At 37.4% G+C, this 27,456-nt stretch overlaps 1 protein-coding gene across 1 annotated transcript in view; it reads left to right on the forward strand.

The window, feature by feature from the left end:
* The window catches only part of LOC100258105 (DNA ligase 4), a 50,988-nt gene that overhangs the window by 7,525 nt on the left and 16,007 nt on the right, over positions 1-27,456 (forward strand). The window contains exons 7-12 of the mRNA XM_002263931.4: positions 868-939; positions 18,736-18,815; positions 18,919-18,956; positions 19,045-19,051; positions 19,365-19,520; positions 22,187-22,262. Coding sequence (XP_002263967.1) covers positions 868-939; positions 18,736-18,815; positions 18,919-18,956; positions 19,045-19,051; positions 19,365-19,520; positions 22,187-22,262 — 429 coding nt within the window. The remainder of the gene's footprint in view (positions 1-867; positions 940-18,735; positions 18,816-18,918; positions 18,957-19,044; positions 19,052-19,364; positions 19,521-22,186; positions 22,263-27,456) is intronic.

A 27,456-nucleotide genomic window follows, 5' to 3' on the forward strand; every position in this document is an offset into this window, starting at 1 on the left:
ATTTCGAAAATTTCCTATTTATTGATAATATATTGGCGAAACACCGATATTTTACCGATGTTTCAGCAATATCGTTGATTTATTCGGGTGCTACGTCAGCACTGCTACACTTTTCCCTTTTTTAAATGTCAAAATTGTGAATCTCTCTATGGGTTTGGCCCAACGTGTAGCCTCCCAGGCCACCGCTTGCCCTATCATCCCATGCTGCAACGTAACATGAAGTGGGCAACTGCCTTTTAAATAGGGAATTTTTTTGTTTCTCACTTCTGAAGTGAGATTCTGTTTCTTAAAGAAATGAAAAATAAATACCTCTCAGCACACAAGAGTCTGAATCAAACCCAGGTTTTGACGGTAAAATGTTTGGCCCCAACCACCCGACCGAGTTATATATATTTATGAATAAAACTATTGTAAATAAGTTAATTTTATTTGTATAGTAATTAAATATAAGATAAATATAAATATATGAATAAAATTATTAATATTTTTAAATAAAAAAATACTTATATATTTTATCAGTTTTTTATATCCTCCAATATATCCAAACTTAGTGTTTTCAAATTGGGTATATTTTTGCTTAATATTATTACAAATTTATTTTGTACATATATATTCCTTAAAACAACTTCAATTTATATATTATTGTTTCATCTATCATTTCCCTTGAGTTTTCCCCAACATTCCATGAGTTTTGATCCATTGTTGGCCCATTGATATTTTTTGTCAAAATTTTCATCAATATATCCCTATACATCCATAAAATCCAACGACTGATATATTTGTAAAAACCAATATTTTCATCCTTGCATGGAAGTGAGTCTATGTACTTTGCTTTAGTATGATTCATGAGCTGTGCCATTTATGCAGGAACTTCCTTGATCACCCTGAATATAAATATGCAATGTCAAACATTGTTGCACAAAATCTTTTGGTTGATAGGTAAGAATTCATATCAAGTCTATTTGAAATTATATTGTTTCTGAGTGCATTTTTTTTTTCTCCATTTGTGTTTTTTTGTTCTCTCTACTTAAAATTAAATCCAGACTGGATTGGTTATTTGAATATGGAACCATTGCCTATTCCTGCATTCCATGTTTCACATTTATTGTTTATTGTTGAAAGTTTAAGGTAACACCTTTTTCTATTTTCAAGGTGGGACATAAGTCATGTCACAATTTAAAGTGCTAAACAAAAACAATATGTCAATGTTTAATTAATCTATTATTAAATTTAATAATAGATTAATTAAACATTGACATATTGTTTTTGTTTAGCACTTTAAATTGTGACATTTAATATATCAATATATCTCTTTGTCGTTTCCTATCAAAAAAAAAAAAAAAATCTATTATTAAATTTTGTAAATAGAAATAGGGAAACGGGCCAGAAATATTTCGACCAAGGAATGTAATTAAATTAAAAAAAATAAAGGAATGATAAGCAAGAGAAACATGGTTGAAAAATTATTATAACAAAAGTAACATGTGGTGACATGACATCAGCCTTACCAGATTCCTGCTTAATTTTTAAAGCTTCGGGTATATCTGAATGTATATTTGGCATTTCTCAAGTAGCAAATTTTCTTGGAAAACATTCCTATCATGTCATTTCTCTAACCCATTTCTTGATACTCGTGGTATCTCTAGTGATACTAAGCTGACTTATTCTTACAGTAATATGTCATGCATTACCATCTCAACTTGGTAATAAATTAGAAATATTGAATTGTTCTAGCATGAGCTTCCTTTGTTCTGTTGCAAGTTTCAACATGTGCTTCTTCTAAGTTTGTGCTTCTAGTAGAAAAAAAAAGGTTATTGCATGTAGAAAAATTGACATCTAGGAACTAAACTTCTGTTTACATGAATATTTTAAAACTGTCAAAAACTCATGTTGGACATGATACGCCATGGTTTTGAGCCTAGCCATATCAGTGATGGTTGAATATACGACATGGTTGTGGGTATGGGCATATTCAATATTATCCAGCATGTCTATTCTCCAGCATTCATCAAATAGGATTTTACACACGCTAGAGATGTGTCTGATAAAAGTAAAGAGGAAGCTGCTCCCTGGTTCACTAGAAATTTCCAGGATAATTCTTAATCTGTTCACCTGTAAGATGAAAATTCTTAATACCTTTCATATTTTTACTTACCATGTGGTTCTAGTTGCTGGTGTGAAGAACAAGCTCAGTTCATTCATGTGTGAAAGCATTTGATCAGTTCATGACAATTTTGTTACAGTAATGGGTGGCTTAATTCCTTCTGCCTTAGGTTGCTTCTTTTTTAAAGATGAAAGAAAACTCTGAATCGAATAAGAATCAGTTGTAGGTCCAGGTTTAATCTTTAGGATGGCATATGACCATGTATGGCCCCACTTATCTCCTATGTTATAACCAAGGAGGGAAAATTTGCCCATTTTTGGTAAAATATCAGCAAAAGATTGGGATTTTGGGAGGCACCAACATGAAAAATGGAGAGGAAAGATGGTTGGGTGGAAAGTCACCGATTTTTTCTATTTTTCACAATTTTCTTCGGATTTTTATCGCTGAAATATTGGCAACCCACATCAGTGCTCCTTAAAAAATTTCTAAGGGAAGGGAGGTGAGTCTCCAGCATGAAATGGGTGGCACTTAGTCACCAGGGCTATTTTGCCCTTCATAATATATATCTATGCAAAAAAATGAAAGCCTAAAATAAAAATTTAGTACATAAGTTAGTTTTAATTATCTTATTTTCCAATTTCATTTAACTGATTTTTAAAAATATAAGATCCATCATGATAATCTTCCTAATGAGTCTTTCTTTTTATCTTTTGTATGGTAATTGTTGGAGTGCATGATATACATTGTGGGCCTAAATTGTACAAGCTCAAGCTTTTAGAAAAATTGGTTATCTAACATGGTATTAGAGCCTCATTTGGCGGGAGGTCATGTGTTTGAACCTTATTTCCCCACTTTATTAATTAAGTCCAAAGGAGGCTGTTTATGGTTTGTTTATCGAGGGTCCGTGTGTCCTTATGTGCCTTTTCATGTGCGCAAATGGGGTTGCACATGAAGGAGAGTGTTGGAGTGCATTGTATACATTGTGGGCCCAAATTCTACAAGCTTAAGCATTTAGAAAAATTGGTTTTCTAACAATAACTAAATATAAGAGAAATATAGACTTGTAAATAAAAATATGAACATTTTTAAACAAAATAAATCATATATATATATATATATATATATATATATGTTATTCTTTCTTTTTATATCATTGAATACAACTAAACTAGATAGATCATCAGTTTAGTATTAACGTGCTTTCAAGTTTTGCATATTATTGTTGAATGTCACAAATTTTATTATGTATTTTGTTTTTACAATAAAACAACTTCATATATCTATTAGTTCTTATTTTATCATTTCTTTGAGGTTTTTTTTTTTAATATTTTTATGAGTTTTAATTAATTTCCATCCGATCGACATTTTTATGACTCCGAATGCATCCCTACCTCCCCCTTAGGTGCGTGCACACATGAAGAATAGCAGACACAAACAAAAAAATGCATCCTCTTTCCTTACCAGACACTCACATGACACACACACACAAATGCATCCCTTTTCCTTACCAAACACTCACATGAGCATGATGGATATATTAATATGACCTTCATCATAGTGGACACACAAAAGTGCATCCCCTTCCCTACCAAAAACTCATGTAAACATGATGGACTTATTAATGAGACCTTCCTCATAGAGCACACAGACAAATGCATCCCCTTTCCCCACCAATCACATTCACAAATGCATTCCCTTTCCTCACCGAACACTCACATGAACATAATGGACATGTTAATGAGACCTTCATCACAAAGCATGTGCGCGCACACACACACACACACACACACGCACGTGTGAGCACACACACATATGGACAATAATGGACCATTGAATGTGATCTTCAATGAGGACTGCACACACAAGTGCATCCCCTCTCCCTACCACACAAATGCATATGCACACACAATAATGGACTAATGAATGAGACTCCAATACAGGTCACACACAAATGCATCCCTTCCCTTTGCTACCCACTACATACACACAGATAGACAAATAATAATGTACCAATGGATGGGACCTTTAATATAGAACATATACACAAATACACCCCTTCTCCCTACCACACAATCACACATGCATAGACACACACACATGCACATAAATCCCCTACACTTGTACATATGCACACACAAAGGTACAATCTCGAATCAATGAATTTGACCTTAATATAGAACTTATACACTAATGCATCCCTTTCCCCCCCACACACACATGAAACAAACATTAATGTCCTTATGAATGAGACCCTTAATAGAAAACTATAAACCAATGCATTCCTTTCCCACAACACACATTGATAGGGAAAAGGAACTTGTTCCAAACCCCAAGCCTTAATTTGGAACATTAAAGATGATTTAAGTTTCTCTTGGGGATGCATTTGTGTGCTCACACCTATGCACACCTGCATGTACATAAAGTGCCTTTTGCTTAGGGGTTTGCTTGTGCACACCTCCTTGATGTCTTCTGCTTGTGTGCATAGCTCAACTGTGCACAATATTGACTTTTTTTTTTCCTCAAAAACTTTTCTTTCTTCTTAAGCTTTCTTTATCCAAGCTATTAATGGACTCCCATGGTACCTTATTTCTTGTTTTCTAATGCCTAAATTGCTTCTTTTTATACCCAAAAAATCTAAGAAAAAAATCAAATGCAATGATTAAGGGTTTAGCAACAAACTTACACATTAGATCAATTTTAAGTAGGCAAACACACTCATTATTTTAAAAGGTTAAAGGCGATCTTGAGGTGTTTTACCCAAATGAGGAGAAGTGCAAGCTTCGAGGTGGAACAAGGTTTATAACTCAAATACACTCATTGTTTTACAAGGCTAAAGGTAGTCTTGAGGCGTTTTACCCAAATGAAGAGAAGCGCAAGCTTTGAGGCGGAACAAGGCATAAACTTAAATAATAATAATAATAAAATCAATTGAAAATTAAATAATAAGATTTGTCTCTCATAGACTCTAACTTTCTCTCACACCTTTATCAGATAATCTTAAAAATTATCACTTGAAAAATTAAATAATAAGAAAACCATACAATTCATAATAATTAAATTAGTTGTATGTTATTTTCAATAGTTTCTAATTTAGTTCCAATTTGTCTCTTATAAAATCTAAATTTATCTCATGCCTTCATCAAATAATCTTAAAAATTACCATCACTATCACTAGTAGGATCCTCTAGGTGAATAATAACTATATCCAATTACTCTATTGTCTTCTCCATTAGTGTTAATGTCAACCCTTTTTCTTCTTCATCTATTGATTATATTGATTTTTTTTTCTTTATCTATCAATAATAAGAAGTGATCATATATAAGTTCAGTCACTACAGTGACTAATAATTCTTTTATTTATTCTTCTAAATCTTTTCTTTTCCTTTCCATTTAAAGGGTTAATTGGTAGCTAACTAAGTGCCTATCACTTAAAAGGTTTAACCCTAGTCATGGATGCAAGACAAAACTTATAAATTATACTAAAACTTCGTAAAAACAAAAATCATTAAAACCAATGAACATTGAACATTAAACCTCTTAAGACATGTATACAAAATGCCTATAAAGGCCCTAAACCCATTAAAACCTTGTAAATATTTGAGGCTATAAAGCCTCAACAGGGTGAGACTTAAGCTTTTATACCTATATTGAGGCTATAGCCTTTAGGCTAATTTGCATAACCTTGCCTTGAGGCCAGCCTCAAGATGTAAGCCTCAATAACCTTTTAAAATACTACACTGATATCAGTTTAAATGACTCCATTAAAGTGCTAAATTTGAGTTCTTATCACAAACTTCAACTAGCTTGTTGCTAGTCCCTTAGCAATTAAAAGCAAGGAAAAACAAAGGACTCAAACTAAGCTCAAAGGTATGATATAAAAAAAAAAGAGTCAAAAGACACAGAGAAAAAAAAAAGAAAAAAAAAGAAAGAAGAAAAAGAAAGAGTTTGGTTTATAAGGTAGTAATAAAAGCTGCATGAGTTATCCCAAAGTCTCACCAAAGGTTCCTTTCTTCATCAAGCACATTAAGTTTAGCTTACCCATTAGCCACCCTTATTAATTTGCAATAATTAGCTTAGAGGGCCTGCAAATTTTCTTGCTTGAGTTAGTTTACACAAAAGAACTTCCATGCCAACCTTCCAACCTTATCACTGTTAAGTTGCATCCAACTTCATGATAGTAAAAGCCTTTGGGTGCTGCATTTTATTCCTTCATTTTCTTTGTCTTTGGATTTTTTTTTTTGCTTTTTCTTTCTTTTATTTTTCTGCATTTTCTTCCATTCTTCTTGTGAAGAAAAATTGTATTTCTCATTCATATTTTAAAAGTATACAACCAAGGAAATATATATACAACAATAGAAAAGAAAGAATAAGGAAAGATCCCTACAAATCAGGGATTATATATACATAGTTGTATAACTTCCACAACCATTTATTGCTGCTTTATCCTCTACATTTGTATATTACAGCTGTAATAATCTTCAACAATCTTCAATAGCTGTAATAATCTTCAGGGGAAAAGCTTGATTGTCGGATTGGAATCGATGACTTAAGCCCCTTTATAAAGGGCATTAAATTTCAAGGGCGTGACTTGCCATTTCAGATAAGGGAAAGGCTTCTCTGTCGTAGGCGACAGAGGCACTTGCTTACACCAGTAGAAAGTCTAATTGTATCACTGGGAAGGGGATCTATCTTGAAGAAAGAAAACAACAACTACTCTATATGGTAAAATATAGTAAAAAAGCACTTTAAACGCTCATCCTCAAGTTGGTGAATAGATATTATTCATTCCTAGCCTGCCAACAATAAACTGAAATGTTGTACCACTCAATCCTTTAATTAGCACATCTGCAAGTTATCGATTGATGCAAATAGAGTACAAATTAGTTCGCCATTTGACTTCTCTTTTATAAAATGTTTGTCTACTTCCACATGTTTGATGGGGTCATGTTGCACAGGGTTATGTGCACTATCAATTATTGACTTGTTATCACAATACAACTTCATAGGTCCTTCCCATACAATCTTCAGATCTTCCAAAATTATCTTCAACCATAGAAGCTCACAAACTCCTAATGCCATAGCTTTGAATTGAACTTCTGCACTTGACCTTGCAACTACATTCTATGTCTTGCTTTTCCACGTTACAAGGTTACTTTCGAGGAATGTACAATAGTCTAAAGTCGATCTTTTGTAATCAACTGATCCAATATAATTTGCATTAGTGTATGCTTCCAATGTCAATTTTTTGCCTCTTATAAACAACACTCCCTTTCCTAAAGTACCTTTTATGTACTGTAGAATCAAATGTGCTGCTCGAAGTGTACTTCTTTTGGATTGTGCATAAATTGACTCACTACTTCCAAAGCATAGTGTCACAGGATGACTCAAATGAGCCTCCCCATGGGCTTATATAGAGCCAGGAAGCTTCTGGAGACTCCTAGAGTGGGAAGAGTGTGGAAGGTTTTAGACATGCCTGGAGAAATTCGCACAACTCTACACTATGGTGGAAGACATGAGAGGAGTCTACAACCTTCTAGAGAATTCCAGAGGTCTCTTGTATATCCTTGTACATAGGCTTGTGCCTAGAATGATGTAGGACATTCTAGAATATACTTGAGTTGTAAGGAACCCTCCAAGGTTCTAGAGAGTTCCATTGGTGCCTATAAATAGGTGAGGGCCTCATTTGGCCAAGACACCAAGCAAGTGAGCTTCCAAGCACTTGTAAAGGCTTCCTTGAGTTAATAAGAGCTTCCATTCTTTAAAGAGTTGTCTACTAAGCTTCTTAAGCTTTCGAGTCGTGAGCATCTTAGCCTAGCAAGCTAAGCATTGGGAGCAAGGTTGACTTAGCAAGATCAAGCATCTTGACTTGCCTAAGTGCCGCACAAGCTTAGTGAACGACTAAGTCTGTGACAAGTGGTATCAAAGCGCGGTTACGAAGTGGGCATAGCAAAGGAAGCATGTCGGGCTCTAACATGGAGGAGACTAGCGAGCAAACCTGTGGAAGGGAGATGGAGCATATTGCACGGGGCAGAGGCAGGAAGGATAAGTCTTGTGACGCCTTAGCCAACTTGGAGGCAAGGCTAGCCAAGGTGGAGCTAGCCATGGCGGACACCCGGGAAGGGGTGGACTTGATTGAGCAAGGCATGGAGAAGGGCTTAGAGGATCTAAGGGAGCAGATCCAAGACCTTCGTGAGGGGGTGCTAGGCTCACAAGTTCAGCCGGTGTCACACGAGGAGTTCATGTCCTTCCAAGACAAGGTCATGAGCATGTTCGCTAGTGTGGAGTCAAGGATGGAGGCCTTGGCTGCACGCATGGAGACCCGAGACCAACAGATTCGTCAAGAGCTGACCATCTACAAGACTGTGGTATCAGCACGAGTCATGGCCACTCATGGGGCACCAAGAGTGGAGGTGCCCAAGCCACACACGTTCAGTGGCAAGAGGGATGCTAAGGAGCTGGATAACTTCTTGTGGCACATGGAGCGTTACTTTGAGGCCATTGCATTGACGGATGAAGCCACTAAGGTATGCACTGCGACCCTTTACCTCACCGATAATGCTACTCTATGGTGGCGTCGACGGTTTGCCGACATAGAGAAAGGGACGTGCACCATAGACACATGGGATGCCTTTAAGAGAGAAATCAAAAGGCAATTCTATCCCGAAGATGTGGCTTACCTAGCAAGGAAGAGTATGAAGCATCTCAAGCACACGGGCTCGATCCGTGAGTATGTCAAGGAGTTCTCTACGCTTATGCTTGAGATACCCAACATGTCCGAGGAGGAGCTACTATTTAACTTCATGGACAACTTGCAAAGCTGGGCCGAGCAAGAATTGAGGAGACGTGGTGTTCAAGACCTAGCCACGACCATGGTAGTAGCAGAGTCCTTGGTAGATTATAGAAGGGGAGACTCCTCCAAGCCCAAGCCACCATCCAAGGGTAACCAAGCCAAAGGTGGGGGAGATAAGGGATCACGCGGCTACGCTTCTAAGGAAGGATCAAGCAAAGGCCCTAGTGGCAAGGATGGCAAAGGCAAGGATAAGCGGAAGGAGTTCACTCTCAGGACCAATTGCTTCCTATGTGATGGTCCACACTGGGCACGAGACTGCCCTAAGAGGAAAGCTCTAAATGCTATGATCGAGGAAAAGGAGCAGGAAGGTGATGCTCAAGTAGGATCGTTGCAGCTCCTAAATGCCCTTAAGGCCAAGCCGATGCCTAAGACGCCTCAAAGTAAAGGGCTAATGTATGTAGAGGCCCTTGTGAATGGGAAGGCCACTAAGGCCCTGGTGGACACTGGTGCCACTCATAACTTTGTCTCGGAGGATGAGGCAAGAAGGCTGGAGCTCCAAGCATCCAAGGAAGGAGGATGACTCAAGGTAGTTAATTCAGCTGCCAAGCCATCACATGGAGTAGCTCGCAGGGTGACCATGCACATCGGCTCATGGGAAGGAAGGGTCGACTTCACAGTGACACCCATGGATGACTTCAAGATGGTGCTAGGGATGGACTTCCTGTACAAGGTCAAGGCTGTGCCACTACCTTTCCTACGCACAATGGCTATCCTTGAGGAGGAGAAACCATGCATGATCCCTACGGTCACCGAAGGTACGCTCAAGACCCCTATGCTATTAGCTATGCAAGTTAAGAAGGGGTTAAAGAGGAAAGAGGTGACTTACCTCGCCACCCTGAAGGAAGAAAGGGATGATGGGTCGGGAGAACCCATGCCAAAGGAAATCAAGGGAGTCCTTGATGAGTTCAAGGACGTGATGCCGCCTGAGTTGCCCAAGCGACTTCCTCCTAGGAGAGAGGAAGACCATAAGATCGAGTTGGAGCCGGGAGCCAAGCCCCCTGCTATGGGGCCATATAGGATGGCACCGCCTGAGTTGGAGGAGCTAAGGAGACAACTTAAGGAGTTGCTAGATGCGGGGTTCATCCAACCATCCAAGGCTCCCTATGGCGTGCCGGTTTTGTTTCAAAAGAAGCACGATGGGTCCCTACGGATGTGCATAGACTATCGGGCACTCAACAAGGTGACGGTAAAGAACAAGTATCCTATTTCGCTCATCGCTGACTTGTTTGATCAACTTGGTAGGGCAAGGTACTTCACGAAGCTGGACCTAAGGTCGGGCTACTACCAAGTAAGGATTGCGGAGGGGGACGAGCCGAAGACTACATGTGTGACCAGGTATGGCTCGTACGAATTCTTAGTGATGCCTTTTGGACTCACCAATGCCCCAGCAACGTTCTGCACCCTCATGAATAAGATCTTCCACCCATACTTAGACAAGTTCGTGGTGGTGTACTTAGATGACATAGTCATCTACAGTAACACCCTGAAGGAGCATATAGAGCATTTAAGGAAGGTCTTCAAGATCCTAAGGCAAAACGAGTTATATGTGAAGAAGGAGAAGTGCTCATTTGCTAGGGAGGAAGTGAGCCTCTTAGGGCATTGCATCAGAGATGGCAAGCTGATGATGGATGATAGCAAGATGAAAGTCATCCAGGAATGAGATCCACCAACCAAGGTACCACAACTCAGATCTTTTCTTGGTTTAGTTAATTACTACCGGCGGTTCATCAAGGGTTATTCGGCAAGGGCAGCTCCACTCACTGATCTTCTTAAGAAGAATAAGGCACGGGAATGGGACGGAAGGTGCCAACAAGCCTTTGAGGATCTAAAGAAAGTTGTGACTGAGGAGCCGGTGTTGGCACTACCTGACCACACCAAGGCTTTTGAGGTACACATCGATGCCTCAGACTTCGCTATTGGGGGAGTCTTTATGCAAGAAAGGCACCTGATTGCATTTGAGAGTCGCAAGCTAAATGACATGGAGAGGCGTTACACGGTGCAAGAAAAGGAGATGACAGCCATCGTCCACTGCTTGCACACTTGGTGGCACTATCTTCTGGGGTCTCACTTCATAGTGAAGACCGACAATGTTGCCACTAGCTACTTCCAGACACAGAAGAAGCTAAGTCCTAAACAAGCTAGGTGGCAAGACTTCCTGGCTGAGTTCGACTATACGCTGGAGTATAAGCCAGGAAGTGCTAATCATGTGGCTGACGCCCTAAGCCGCAAAGCGGAGCTAGCGTCCATGACGAGTCAGCCCCAAGAAGACATAATGGATCTTCTAAGGGAGGGACTGCAACATGAAGGGAAGACTAAGCGGTTTTGGGTGGAGGACGACCTACTCTATACTAAGGGGAGACGACTCTACGTGCCTAAGTGGGGGAACATAAGGCGGAATCTGATAAAGGAGTGCCATGACACCAAGTGGGCTGGGCACCCTGGACAACGACGCATGAGGGGACTACTTGAGTCGGCTTATTACTGGCCTCAAATACGGGATGAGGTTGAGGCCTATGTGAGGACTTGTCTTATATGCCAACAAGACAAGGTGGAACAACGACAACCTAGAGGCCTGTTGGAACCACTACCCATAGCAGAGCGCCCATGGGGTAACGTCACCATGGACTTCATCATCGGGCTACCCAAGTCGGAGGACAGCGACTCTATCATAGTAGTAGTGGATAGGTTCTCTAAGTATGCAACCTTCATAGCAGCCCCGACTGACTGCACTGCAGAAGAGCCAGCGAAGTTATTCCTAAAGCATGTAGTAAAGTATTGGGGGTTGCCTAAGTTCATCATCAGTGATCGCGATCCGCGTTTCACTGGGAAGTTTTGGACGAAGCTCTTCAAGCTTATGGGTTCGGAGCTTCACTTCTCTACAAGCTTTCACCCATAGACGGATGGTCAAACAGAAAGGGTGAACGCCTTACTGGAGTTGTACCTAAGGCATTTCGTGAGCGCCAACCAGAAAGATTGGGCTAAGTTGCTAGACATAACCCATTTCTCATACAACCTGCAAAGGAGTGAGGCAACCAATAAGAGCCCATTCGAGCTAGCCATAGGGTAGCAACCGTTAACTCCTCACACTCTAACGATTGGCTATACGGGGAGAAGTCCAGCGGCTTTCAAGTTCGCGAAAGGGTGGCACGAGCAAGCCGACATAGCGTGCTCATACTTGGACAAGGCCGTTAAGAAAATGAAGAAGTGGGTTGACAAGAAGCGACGTTACACGGAGTACAAGGTGCTTGTCAAGCTCCTTCCTCTACAATTCAAATCCCTAAGGCCGGTGCATAAGGGCCTTGTGAGGAGGTATGAAGGACCCTTCCCCATACTTGGGAAGGTCGGCAAGGTGTCCTATAGAGTTAAGCTACCACCAAGGTTGAAGATTCATCTTGTCTTCCACGTAAGCTACTTGAAACCCTATCACAAAGACAAGGATGATCCAAGCCGAGGGTTGTCTAAGAGGGCACCTACAACGGTCGTGACCTCCTATGATAAGGAGGTAGAACACGTCCTCGCAGATCGGGTCATCAGGAGACGAGGTGTACCGCCTGCTACGGAATACTTAGTGAAATGGAAGGGACTACCAGAAAGTGAGGCTAGTTGGGAGCCAGCAGATGCACTATGGCAATTCCAGGAACAGATTGAGAGGATCCGAGCAGAAGGCGTGACGAGGACGTCTACGGCTTAGGTGGGGGAGAGTGTCACAGGATGACTCAAATGAGCCTCCCCATGGGCTTATATAGAGTCAGGAAGCTTATGGAGACTCCTAGAGTAGGAAGAGTGTGGAAGGTTCTAGAGATGCTTGGAGAAATCCACATAACTCTACACTATGGTGGAAGACATGAGAGGAGTCCACAACCTTCTAGAGAATTCCAGAGGTCTCTTGTATATCCTTGTACATAGGCTTGTACCTAGAATGATGTAGGACATTCTAGAATATACTTGAGTTGTAAGGAACCCTCCAAGGTTCCAGAGAGTTCCATTGGTGCCTATAAATAGGTAAGGGCCTCATTTGGCCAAGGCACCAAGCAAGTGAGCTTCCAAGCACTTATAAAGGCTTCCTTGAGTTAATAAGAACTTCCATTCTTTAAAGAGTTGCCTACTAAACTTCTTAAGCTTTTGAGTTGTGAGCATCTTAGCTTAGCAAGCTAAGCATTGGGAGCAAGGCTGACTTAGCAAGATTAAGCATCTTGACTTGCCTAAGTGCCACACGAGCTTAGTGAACGACTAAGTCCGTGACAATAGCCTATGTTTGGCTTGGTATGAGAAAGATAGATTAGTTTGCCAACTAATTTGTAATAGGATTCTCTATCTACCATCACATCTTCAAGGGCCTTAAAAAGCTTGTGATTCTGTTCAATGGGTGTCTTTATTGGTTTACACCCTAGTTTCTTTGCTTTAGTTAATAGATCTAGCGCATACTTTTGTTGGGATATAAAGATCCTATGTCAAGAGTGAGCCACTTTAATTCCAAGGAAGTATTTTAACTTGCCAAGTTCTTTAATCTTAAATTCTTGCAATAAACAACTTGGCTATGCCTCAATTCCTTGCAAGTCATCTTTTGTTACCACTATATCATCCATATAAACTAAAGAAGCTATAACTTCCCTTGAAGTAGAATGTTTAATGCACGATCACCCTGACTTTGTAACCCAAAGCTTTCATTATTCTAGTAAACCTGCCAAACCAAGCCTTGGGAGATTGTTTTAAGTCAAAAAGTGCCTTTTTCAACCTGCACACCTCATTCTTCTCTAACTCAAACCTTGGAGTAACCTCCATATAGATTTCTTCATCAAGATCACCATGTAAAAAGGGATTCTTTACGTCAAATTGCTGCAAACTCCATCTATGATTAGTTTCTAAAGATAATAAGATTCTTACAATATTCATTTTTGCAATAGGAGCAAATGTTTCAAGATAATCTATCCCATAGGTTTGAGTACACCCTATAGCCACTAATCTCGCCTTATATCGTTCAAGTGATCCATCTGCCTTTGCCTTGTATTTCATAGTGAAGACTCGTTTACATTACTAGCTTCTTTCCTCGAGGCAATTCCACCAAGTCCCATGTTTTGTTCTTCTCAAGTGCATCCATCTTAACCTTTATAGCTTCTTTCTACTCTTTAGTTCTCAATGCTTTAGAGATAGTTTTTGGGCAATTAGCACTTCAAGGTTTGGGTCCTCATGGAGAGTCCTAATGACACAAAGTGAGGCAATGTGAGGTGGATAAGAAAACTTTTATGACCACTAGACAACTTCTCATAGGACACAAAGTGAGACAAAGGATTTGCAGGCTGTTGAGTACACTTCCTAACGCCCTTTCTAGTTAAGATAGGAAGATCATAATCATAAACAACAGACACATTACTTTCATAATCTTTTGAATTAGAAGTTACCTCAACATTATCAACACTAGAGATTTTTTATGAATTATGAACCTACATTGGTTGAACAAGGGGTTTCTTCCTCCTTGAATATACTTGCAATTGGCAAGTAGCACTTTGAGTCTGTTTATCCTTTGCTGTTGGACCAGGAGTACTTGGATCTAACTCATTTGGTAAAAGAACAAGAACGAAGGATGATAGTGAAGACAAAGGATTTTGATTTTGTGAGGATGGGAAGGATGCAAGATCAAGCAAAAACAAATCTCTATCCTTATCTTCCATGAATGATGTCTCCCCTTGAAGATAAGGATTTGGAAAGTTGTTTTTCAGTTTCAACGAATGTTATATCTACAGAGACAAAGAACCGTTTGTTGGAGGATGATAACACTTATAACCTTTCTATGTAGAAGAATATCTCAGAAAAACACACTTAAGAGCCCTTGGATAAAATATAGTTTTTCAAATGAACATGAGCAAAGGATACACACCTAAAGACCCTAGGAACCGGGTGATTTGTTGTTTTGAAGTAAGGGAAAATTTTCTAATAGTTTCATGGGGTTATTATAATCAAGAACTCTAGTAGGTAGTCTATTAATAAGATGTGTAGTGGTTTAGATAACTTCTGCCCTATAATTTTTTGGAAGATTTTTTTTTGGAAAAGAAAAGCTTGGGTAACAACTAGAAGATGGCCATTTTTTCGTTCTGCCACACCATTTTGTTATGGTGTGTTAATGCATGAAGACTCACGATTGACTCCTTTTTCTTTGAAGAATGGTGACAATACTTGATTAAAATAATCCTTAACATTATTAGATCAAACTCTTTTTATCTCAACCCCAAATTGATTTTTCACCATGAGGAAATTTTTTTTGAAAGGTGGAACGGAGATCTGGTTTTTGTTTTAAGAGAAAAAACTAGGACACTTTGAGTACAATCATCAATAGATGAGACAAACCAACAAGCCCCAGAGATATTATGAACCGTAGAAGGTCCCCAAATATCATTGTGAATAAGAGGAAAAGACATTGAAGCTCTTGTATTACTTATTGGAAAAGAAACACACTTATGTTTTGCAAGTTCATAAACATCACAATGAAATTAACCCAAATCAAATCCTTTAAACAAACTAGGAAACATTACTTTAAGAATACTAAAAGAAGGATGACCAAGACGAAAGTGATATAACTGTATTCTATTTTTATTTGAAGGGTAGGACCCTTAGTGTATTTCGCCCATCAAGTTCCTTAAAAAAGTAGAGCTCATTCCTCTTCTTAGGAAGTCTAATCATTGTCCCCATACTTTGGCCTTGGAATTTACAAAGTGCGGAAGAAAAGGTCATCATAAAGTTCAAATCCTTTGTAAGCTTGTGAATTGAAACTAGATTGGTAGATAGTTTTGGCACATGTAGAACATTTTTTAAAACAAGGTTCTGATTTGTAACTACATTCCCTCAACCAGCAATTGTAACCAATGTTCCACTAGCAATAACAGTTATTTATTTATTTATAATCGAGGAAACTTCCTTGGTCAAGCCCTTAGGACTCTCCATGGGGAACCAAACATCGGGGTGCTGACCCCTATAACAACCAACACTAAGTAAATTTAGGGTATAATCAGTGGCAAAATTCAAATTCAGGACCATGCACCAATTATTGGGACCATATTTCCCAGCAATAACAATTTTCTTATTACTAGGATTGGGTCATATGCTTTGTAGCCCTGATTGTGTTGAGGTCGAATGTGCTTGTCCTTGCCCTCCTCCTTGATTACTCTTTGTTGTCCAAGAAGTATTTTGAGTATTTGAGGGCTTACAATGGAATTTCCAGCACTTCTCCTTGTTGTGTCATGGCTTCTTATAGTAGGTACACCATAGAGGGTCTTTATTACCGGATCTTGATCCTTTTGATTGCCCATTATTTCCTCCTACTCCACTAGAATAGGTATTCGATTGCTGGTTTGATTTCACAGCTCTGGGATTTGCATATTTTGTAACTAAGGTTGAACCATCTGTTGGTTAAGGCTCCATCATAACTCTTCTTCACCCTTCTTCTCTAGGAATTATGGCAATTGTTTCATTAAGTGAAGGAACTTCTTCATTTCCTAACACTTGCACTCGAATAGGATCGAAATCAACGTTCAATTCGGCAAGAAAGTTGTAAATCCTCTCTCTTTCCATAAAACGTTTAAGAAGGGTTGTGCATCATTGCTGCACTTCATCTCAATTCACTGATAAGGATCTAACTCTTGCCATAGGTTTTGTAACATATGAGCATGTTCAGTGACCGAGCGGTTACCTTGTTTAGTAGATGAGATCTTTGTCCTAATCTTATAGATTTGTGCAACATCTTGAACTTTGGAATAGTTTGCCTGCAGGAATCCCAAATTTTCTTTGTTGTTGTAAAAAACATGCAAGTATTGTTGACTTCTAACATCATTGAATTCCATAACTAGGACATCACCATGGAGTCTTCTTCATCCCATGCAATGAACTTCAAATCATCTGGTTTCGGTCTCATCCTATGAAGATGACTTAGTTTGCCCTTCCCTTTCAAGAAGGTTTGAACAAACTGAGACCACTTCAAATAATTTTTGCCATTGAGACATAAACCTGGTTGAATATTCTGCAACTCTCTTGTTGTAGTGTTGATGACTTCATTTGTTGTTATTGGATTAGAGACTTGCTGATTGGTAGATTTTGAAACCTCAGACATTTTTTTTTTCTTTTGGACAGAAGTGGAAGAAATAAAATAAGAGGTTGAGGAAGGATTGCAAAAATGTAAGCCATAATAGGAAATGCTCTGTTTTCAGATTAAAAAATAGAGTAGAAGTTCCGCTAAAAAACCAGAATTTGCAGGTTTTTAAAGAAAAAACCCAGTAATGAAGGCCGGAAAATCAGTGATGAAGGCTGAAAAAAAAAAATAGAAACCCTAAAGAGCCTATTTGGCTTTGATACCATGTTGAGAAAAAATGTATTTCTCATTCCTATTTTAAAAGTATACTACCAAGGAAATATAAATACAACATCAGAAAAGAAAGAATAAGGAAAGATCCCTACAAATCAGAGATTATATATGCAAATATACACACAACTATATATACAGTTGCATGCACGGCTGTATAACTTACACAACTGTAAATTACAATTTATAGCTATATATCCTCTACAGCTGTATATTACAACTGTAATAATCTTCAAGAATCTTCAATGGTTGTAATAATCTTCAACATCTCTTGAACCTCTTTATATATATGTATATATATTTATTTATTTAGGTAATCAATGCAACCATTCAATCTTGGCTTATGTAATGGCCTTCAACTTGTGACTCTTAGACTTGTTGGCCTAAAGGCATCAGGCGATGAAGCATCCTTGGGGACTTACTACCAAGCGCTGAAGGAATACACAGTAGATACCATGCCGCTTGCTAAGGATTCTCCCATTTGGATGAGAACCTCAACTTTTGCCTTAAGAGACCTCGACAATTAGTTTGAACATGAGCAATAACTTATTTTCCTTCTAAAACTCTACACAACAACTTATGAGGTTTTTTTCCCAAATATTCAGAATTAACTTAGCAGTATAAGACTAAATTGTAGTGTGCTCAGTGTGTAAAAGATGGGTATAGAACCCTTTGGGAGCCTACAATTGGGTAATTCTCCTTATTCAACCCTTTGAGCTTCTTTCCAGTCAAATTGAGGTTTCCAATAAGCTAACTGAAATTGAGTTCCTCAGTTCAATCAGGAAATCCTAAGGTGAGACCTTGATCCTCCTTCAAAACAACTCTACATCACAACCAAAGTTAAATAACTGCAACATTTTTTGGGTCTTTAAGGACTATAAACTGAAAACAAATTGTGCCAACAAAAAAAAGAAAAAAAAGAAAAAAAAAAAACTGAAACCGGAAACAAAAAATGGAAACTGAAATGATCCTCAAAAAATGAAATGTTCCTCTCTACACTTTCCCACTTAGGAATAATGCTTACAGAACATTTGTATAAGTGAATATGGACAGAAGGGATCTGTATTCCTGGGCAAGGGGGCTCTATTTTAGAGGTTTTCAGGGGCCACCACTAATCAATCCACAATCATTGCTCTTCCCGCATGTGCCAGAAAGGGGGTTGAATTTCTGGCAGATGGAGTCCTCTGGTTTAGAGGTGTTATTAGGTATATTGGTTTATTCTTTGCTATTCTTTTTTATAATGTTTGTATTTCTCCCCTCCACCCCCCTGAAAAAAAAAAACAAAAACAAAAACAGTACATATGCTTACATGCACAGGATTGGTATCTGTACTACAATGTTTGTTTACTTACTGACATGTTTGCATGCAGATGATCTGCAAGTTGAAGCACTTTACACATTCTTTTTAACTTTTCCCCTTGTAATGTTATTTAGGTGTATACTTGATGGTGAAATGTTGGTATGGGACATATCGCTGAATCGTTTTGCTGAGTTTGGTTCAAATCAGGAAATAGGTTTATAATACTTTCCAATCTGATATGTTATGTTTTCTTTTGTCATCTATCTGTCATCAATTCTTGTAGCATTTTAATTTATGGAATAATTTTCTCCTTACAGCAAAGGCAGCAAAGGAGGGGCTTGACAGTGATCGGCAGGTTCTCTCCTGTGAAATATTTGCTATTTGTTATTCTCATTTGAGGAGCTATAATTGTAAAATTTAATTTATACTTCTTTGTTATGCAGTTGTGCTGTATCCTTTTTTTTGGTGTCTGACTTGAGTGGAAGTCAATGCTCAGATTTCAACATTTGAGGTGCTGCAATTGGTTTGATGGAAGGAATTGGTTATAATTGGTTATTGTTGAAAGAGAGAGAGAGAAAGGAGAAAAACCTTAATTCTCATTCATGTAATGTCTACTTACAATTGAGAGATATATATATACAAGGCTAGGAGTCCTAACTACCATACATGTGACCTATATTAACAAGGAAAGATAATATACTATAAATACATTATATTCAACAGTTATAATTGATTATGCTTGCCTTGACATGTAATTGGGCAGATGTTGCTTTCGACATTCTTTATGTTGGAGATACTAGTGTCATTCACCAAACCTTGAAGGAACGGCATGAGCTTTTGCAGAAAGTCGTGAAGCCTTTGAAGGGTCGTTTTGAAATCTTAGTACCTTCTGGTGGTCTTAATACTCACCGTCCTTCTGGTAAATAATGTTACAAGAGACTGATATTCTATTTACATGTTATTATAGTTCAGAAGTTCTTAAAATCATTTGTCATGTATAATGATTTTCTCAGTAGATTTTGTTACATGGACTCTCGAGTTTACCATAAGTACTTGTGTTGACGCGACATAATACTAGGACATTAATACGGCTACTCTTTCAAATCAGCTCTTATGATCACTTTAGCAAGAAAGAAGCAGGGGAGGAGAAAAGGATGGATAATGATGCTATTATTGCATATGTACCTCAAGTTGGATGATGAGAACTCATTAAGCTGGAATTTAAGGAGGTTATGAATGGAAAACCCAAGGAATACTGCAGGAGGAGAACTTTTATTGGTGGAGCTAAAATGGGTACATGAAATGCATTGAGATTTGTACATGGCAAAGAAATGAATCAGAAGTTATGATGTTGTTTTGCAATCTGTGGCTTTTAGCATCTAATTTTGGTGCACTACATGGACTACATGAACAATCCCTTGTGCACAGGTGTGCTGCACTAGTCTTGGACACATCTACTAATAATCTCCCTTTAGTGACTGTTTCCCAAATCTTCTCTTCATTACAATAAATAGAGAAGCTGTAGTGGCAGATATTGCTATATGGAAGGTGTTGGGGCCACCGGAGTGCAAGATTCATCAGAAGGTTATGTGATTAAGAGTTGGAACAGGTTGGATCATTCTTATCTTGTATCTGGAATTGATTAAGAATGTGGGCAAGGAGGATGAGATAGTGTGAAAATCATCTAAAAAAGAAAGATTTAATGTGAAATCGTACTGTAAGGTAAGCAGGTAAAACCATAATATTTATTTGATTCATATAAGGGTTTGGGGATCATTTGCCTTTCCCAAGGTTAGTTTCTTTGTTCTGAAAGCAGTTTGCTAGCAGATTCTTATTTTGGACCAGCTTAGGTAAGACGGTAGGACATTTTGTTAATTGGTGTTGTTTGTATATGCAGGAGAACAAATCGGCCAATCAGTTATTTATCAGTTGTGGGATGACCCAAAGTTTGTGGTTTTATTGTTTTCAACATATAGTATCCTTTTTCTTTTCGCCTCTTGAGTCAATTAAGGACACAGTACTTAGTTGGCAGGTAAACTATGTTCTTGAAATTTAACAGGAAAGTGTGGAATTGAGCCCCACTTGTTTATTGGTATTCCTTGGGTGCTTTCTCGGTCAATTAGGGACTTATTAATCAGTTAGCAGGGAAATTCTTTTTGTGAGGGAAGAGGCAAATATGGAATGCAACCGCAAGATGCTTAGCTTGGTGTATCATAGAAGAATCTTGGATGACTAGGACTGGTCAAAATTGTGGCTGAAATATATTTTTAACAACTCTTTGTTTGAGTGGTCCTGCAGATTGGTAGAAGATGAAGACAATTCTTTGTAGACTTAGTTTATATTTTGTCTTGTTCTAGACGAGTAACAAGTATTTTTTTCTTTTTCCTTTTTGGGCAATCCTTGTACGCATCCCTTGTATATGGTTGGTTGTGCCCCTTTTACATGCATGTTTCTATATAAAATTTATGTACTTGTCAAGATATAGTCACAAGTCCCACTCAATTAAAATGATTTATTTATTTTAGTGCCTGCATCTGTGGAAGCTACACCTTATGGGACTTGCATAATGGGAAGGGATTCCTTTCCCAGGCAGGAAACATCTATTTGAAATCATTCACAGGTCCCATTTACTATGGACGTAGGAAATCTCCAAATATTAATTTTCCATTAATTCATTGTATGTGGTCATGTGGGGCCCTTCGTTAACCTTCTCTTTCTATAATCCTATTCTGAAGCTAATCTACTCTCTGAAGTTCAGTTATCCTTGCTGAAAATTCCATCCCAAGCTATTTAGAAATCCATATATATCGTTTGGGTTAATATTTATTTGAATCTGGCTGAACCTACTTTATTTGCAACTATATTGTAGTCTACAGACTCTGATATTAGGATTTGGTCATTCTTTCTAGGATTTTTTTTTGATAGGTAAACAAGAATATATAAAAGATGCCAATCAAAGAGGGGGGCACACCCTAAGTACACGAGAGGTATACAAAGGAAGCCAAAACAAAAATAGAAACACCTCAAAAAGCACACAAAACACCCTCTCTCTATCACTCAACCAATCAATAAAATCTAACAAGGAAACGGGACCATCTTGAATATGTTGGTGAGGCCAAAGGAAAAGGGTACAAATAAGGAAGTCCTTTAGGGCTTTGATTTGAGCGTTGAATTCCATCAAAGTATCTTTGATTCCTCTCCTACCAGAGAATCCAAAACAGGCAAAGAGGGGCTATCCTCCAATTTTTTTTTCTTTCTATTTTTGCTAAAGACGTTCTGTTTTTTTCTAAATTGTTTTAAAATCTCTAATACATGAAAATACATGAGTCCTTTTTCTTGAAATTCCTTAGCTTTTTGGGATAATATTTATATGTACGGGTATGGTTAGATCAACCTGACTCAATTTGTAAGGTGTCAATTGTTGCTTTAAAATCCTTTGTTTTTTTCTTCAGATTTTATTTGGCATTAGATCATAATTGTATGCTTAGTTTACTAGGGAGTTTGAGGTCTTTTGTAGTTTTTTAAGCTGAACACTAGGCACTTATTTGAATTCTTGTTACTGTTTTACATATGCTGCTCATACAGGGGAACCATGTTGGTCACTTATTGCTTATGATGTGGATGATGTCGAGAGGTTCTTCAAGAAAACTGTTGAAAATAGGTGAGCATCCTTTTCTTCTTAATTGTGAAGCATTGTTCAGCTATCAAGGTATATTTTAGACTCTAATATTTATTTTCTCTTCTTCTTTATTTATCTCGCTTTTTCTTTACATGCTTCTTTGTTTTAGATTCTATATTGAGGTTTGTAGATGTTAGGGCTTAGCTTATCAGTAGACTCTGATGCACTTTGTCCATGCACTTGCTTGTTCTTCAAATACTTATTTGTTTTAGATTCCATATTGAGGTTTGTAGATGTCAGGGCCTGGCCCATTATTAGACTCATTTACTGTCCATGCACTTATAATTCATTCTTGTATTAGAAGTATGTTATGGATATCATCTACAAACAATGTATTTAAATGTAGAGTGGAAGAGTGGGCCCATATCACTTAGGGTTTGCTTATGTTGACATTTAAGATGGCTTCATTATTGGAGTGGATTCCTGTTAGGGAAAAAGAATGACAACATGGGTGGTAAAATTTTAGACTGGTATTTGAAGGTCAACCTTTGGAGGTTTTTCCCTATTTGCTAAAAATGCATATGGGCTAACAAATGGAAGGAAATTGTCAGTGAAAATTTCAAAAGTTTTAAAGAAGGACGGACGTACCAGTGGCTTCCACTATACCTCTGACAATGTATAAGTATTCTAATATAATTCTCTTATTATTGTAAATGTCATATTATTATATCTTATTATTTTTTTTTGCCACTTATCCTTTAAAATCCTTCTTTTGCGAACATTCTACATTTTGGCTGTGCAAGTGGAAGAAAGAAAAAGAGAAGAAAATGATTTCTCACTGGATTAAACCATAAATGTTAAAAATACATGATCTGTATGACTATTAAGGAAAAAAATGTCTCATATACAAACTATTCTATCTGTAGAATTTCTCCATGGTCTGCTTCTTACCAAATATACACAAAATATTGACTAAACAAAATTCTATGTTGCATCCCCCCTCAAGCTGATGCATAGAGGTTGTGCATTCCCGTTTTGCCAACTATAGATTCAAATGTGATTGTTGATATTCCTTTTCTAAAGATATTTGCCAGGTATTGCTAGGTTGTTACAAAAGGTGTGAAAATCTGTTCACTCTTAGTTTTTTCTTTGATGAAGTGTCTATCCACTTCAACATGTTTGGTGTAATCTAAACCAGATTATGTATAGCACAATAAATCTTCATTGGTACTTTAGGCTCTAATTTAAACTCTTTAAGCAATCCTTTAATCCATAAGACTTCACATATTCCTTAAGCCATAGCCCAAAATTTAGCTTTGACATTGGATCTTGCCACAATCGTCTGTTTCTTATTTCTCCATGTAATAAGATTGCCTCTTGCGAAGGTGCAATATCTCATCCTTGATCTAGATCTAATTTAGATCCTTCGACATTGGATCCTTTTTGTAGGTAAGCCACCCAAAAATATGCACTTAATGGCTCTAGATCTAATTTAGATCATACCCTACTTGGAAGATGAACAAAGGCTGCACACCTAAAAACTTCAAAAGGTAGGGACCTAAGATATTAACATTGGGAAAGAGTGTTCTTAGAACTTGGATAGGAGTTTTGGAGTTTAGACTCTTGGAGGGCATGCAATTTATTAAATAGGTAGTGGTTAAGACAACACCACTCTATTAAATTTAGGGACATTATGGGTAAGCCTTAAGGCTCTAGTGACTTAAAGTAAATGTTTGTTTTTTTTTTTCTCCACTACTCCATTTTGTTAAGGTGTGTCAAAACGTGAGGAATAGTTAACAATTCCATTTTCAAGAAGATAAGATCCCAAAATATTGTTACCATATTTTTTCCCACTATCTGCACTTATCAAAAAATTATTTTTTCCCACTGTCTATCTAAAAAAACTTCAAATTTGGTATGAAACTGATTTTGAATATTTCGAAGAATGATTTGAAAAATGTGGCAACTTCAAATTTCTCTTTGAGAAGGTAAATCCCAAGTTATGTGAGTACAATCACCAATGAAGCTTATGAACCATCTAAAACTCAAAGAAGTAACATAAGTTGATCCTTGCACGCAGCTATGAATGATAGAAGACGATATTTTAGATTTTATTTTTTATTTTGCACAAGCAATGGAGCACGACGACTCTTAGATAACTCATAAATTTCACACTAGAATTTAGAAGGGTCTAGAACAAAAAACACTTGGGGATATAAAAATTCGAGGGAAACAAGTTTGGATGTCCTAAACAATAGTGCAACAACCAAATCTGCTCTTTGTTCCTGAGTGCCTTAGTGACATGAGCTTGAGCACTTTTGTGCACTTCAAAATGTAGGTAATACAACCCTTTTCTCTCTTTAGCATTGCTGATCCTCTTCCCTATAGTAAGGTTCTGAAGAACACATTGAGTGAGAAAGAAAGTTATAGAACAATTTGTTCTTTTGTAACTTCATTAATGGATAACAAATTAGAAGCAACATTTGGCACATGAAGAGATGGTAGTGTCAAAGAGGAAGATAGAGATATTGAACCCTTCCCAAGAGTGGGAATAAAAGAGCTGTTGGCAACCTTGACTTTATCTTGGCCTGAACATAGAATATAGTTTATAAATGCATGTGAATCACTATTCGTGTGATCAGTTGCCCCTAATCAATGACCTAAGAATTAGATGAGATTTTATCAAAGACACTTAAAGTTGTATAGGTATTTACTTGATTAAGCAAAATTACTAGCATTTAAGTTCCCACTCTGTCCCAAAATTTGGTGCAAGGCCTCCAATTGACTTTTGGTGAAAGGGGCGTTATTTGAGCATTGAGTTGTCTCACATGGTGCCCCATTTGTGGGTTCAGAATTCTTGATGATCACACTTCGATTCGCTTTCTTAAGGTTGCCTGCCTCCTTTGTTACTCAGAGAAGAAGGTTTTCTATGTAGTTTACAGCATGTTTCTCTTGTTTGTCTTGATTTGTTGCAGTAGTCACGCCACCTAGTATCTTTTTTTCTAGGTTTTTTTGTCTGATCTAACCAGTATTAGGAGAGTTAGCACTCTCTTAAACTATTTTACATGCTGAACTTTCTTGTGAATAGGCTTCATCATCACAGCCCTGTAATCTTCACTCACATAACAGAAAGTTTCCTCTAAAGATGGAAAAGGTTTCTTACCAAATATTTAACCTCTAATCTCATCAAACTTAGGATTGAGCCCTGTTAAAAATCCAAATACTAGGTCTTATTCCAACATCTTTGCAAGCATCACTGCATTCTCTAGGGCCTTCACATGTAAATGTTGATACAGATTCAATTCTTGCCATATAACTGCCATAGTGTTGTAGTAGGTAGTCGTACTAAGATCTCCCTGCTTTGTGTTGTGAATTGTTGTCCTCAACTCAAATATATGAACAACATTTCCTTTCTTGGAATATGTTCGAGATGCCACATCCCGAACTTCTTTGGTAGTAGAAAGAATAGAAAAGGTTTGTTGATCTTAGGTTGCATAGGGTTGATCAAGCATGAGGTGACTGGGAATTTTCAGCTTCCCATTATTTGGAAGAAGGATTCAAGATTTTTGGTTCCTTAATAGTACCACGCAAATACCCATCTTGCCTTTACTCTTAAGGAAAAGTTGCACAGCTTGTGACCATGCAAGAAAATTCCTACCGTTTGTTTCTCAAGAGTAATACAAAGGGCTGGATTATCATAATGGGTGATGGATTTAGGCTATTGGGTTGTTTCAATCAAGGATGAAAATGTCAATTTCTACTTGGATTTTATGGATATAACTGGATATATTGAGAAATATCTATAGAAATTTTGGAAATTTTGACAAAAAATATCGATGTAAAAAAATTGATGAAAACTTGTAAAAATAAGTAGAAAACTTTAAGAAATAATATACTTATTCAAATTGTTTTTTTTTTTAAATAATATATCTTTAATATATTTTGTGAAATTTTGTAATAATACACAAAAATTGAAAGCACATAAATATTAAAATTATAATATATTTAATTTGGATATATTAAAGGATATAAAAAAATGATGTTATATATAATTATTTTTTTATTTGAAAATATTCATAATTTTATCTATAAATTTATATCTATCTTTTATTTAATTATTATACAAAAATATAATAATATAATTAAAATTAACTTATTTATAATAATTCTATTTTAATTTATATATGTATAGTTAAATGTGCAAATGTAAATTCGAAAGGCCTTTGGTCCCGTGGTGGTTAGTGGAATCCCATCCCATGCCTAAGCACTAGGATTCAACCCGTAGCCTTCAATGAATTTTTTAAGAGTTTAAGAAGGAGCAATCCCACATTGGAAGTTTTAGAGGCAAATATGATGCATTTAATTGGTGTCTACAAAAAAAAATGGGGAAATATTGGAATATTGCTGATTCAATGATGAAATATCCGAAAAATCATAGCAATGAGATTTCCATACCGCTTTTCGTGTTAGTCCCTTCCAACATGTGATGTTTTGGCAAAAATTTGCCAATACTTGCTGACATTTTCAACACTGGTTCTAGTAGGAGGTTTTTCAAAAATCCCTACCATGGTGGCAATGAAGGCCAAAAAAAAAAAAATTCTAGGAAAGGATTAGAATATCCTTCCAAGCAGTATGAGTGGAAGAGACGAAAAGAGAAGAATATGATTTCTCACTTGATTAGAACAGAAAAGTTTTATAGGATATAAATACAAGATCCTTACAACTATTAAGGAAAAAAGGTCTAATATATAACTATTCGATCCCTAGAATTATTCCATGATTTACTCATATTCAATCCCTAGAATTACTCAATAATCTACTTGTTGTAGTATGTGGTTCATATTGAGTTTGGAAAAGAAGGGGCAAATATCGTCGTTCCTCTCCGTTCCACTTAGGGAGCGTCAGGGGTATTTTTGGAATTTTTCCTGAGGGTTAATATAAATACCCTTTCTTGTAACCCTAATTTTTGGAGTAGTGAAAATCTTCAACCCTGTTCCCGTGGATGTAGGCATTCTATCAAACCGCGTTAAATCTGTGTGTTTTTCTTTTATTTTCTCTAATTTCTTCATTCGGAATTGTTGTAGGAATTACAACAATTGGTATTAGAGCGTCAGGTTTTGGTTTGGGATTTCTTTTGCAAAGTTCGACATAGTCAAGTTCAATGGATTTGGGAATTTCGGTCTATGGCAGAGGAGGATTAAGGATTTGTTAGTGTAGCAAGGCATGGTGAAGGCAT

The sequence above is a fragment of the Vitis vinifera genome, chromosome 11 (assembly GCF_030704535.1).
Source record: "Vitis vinifera cultivar Pinot Noir 40024 chromosome 11, ASM3070453v1".
NCBI classification, from domain to species: Eukaryota; Viridiplantae; Streptophyta; class Magnoliopsida; order Vitales; family Vitaceae; genus Vitis; species Vitis vinifera.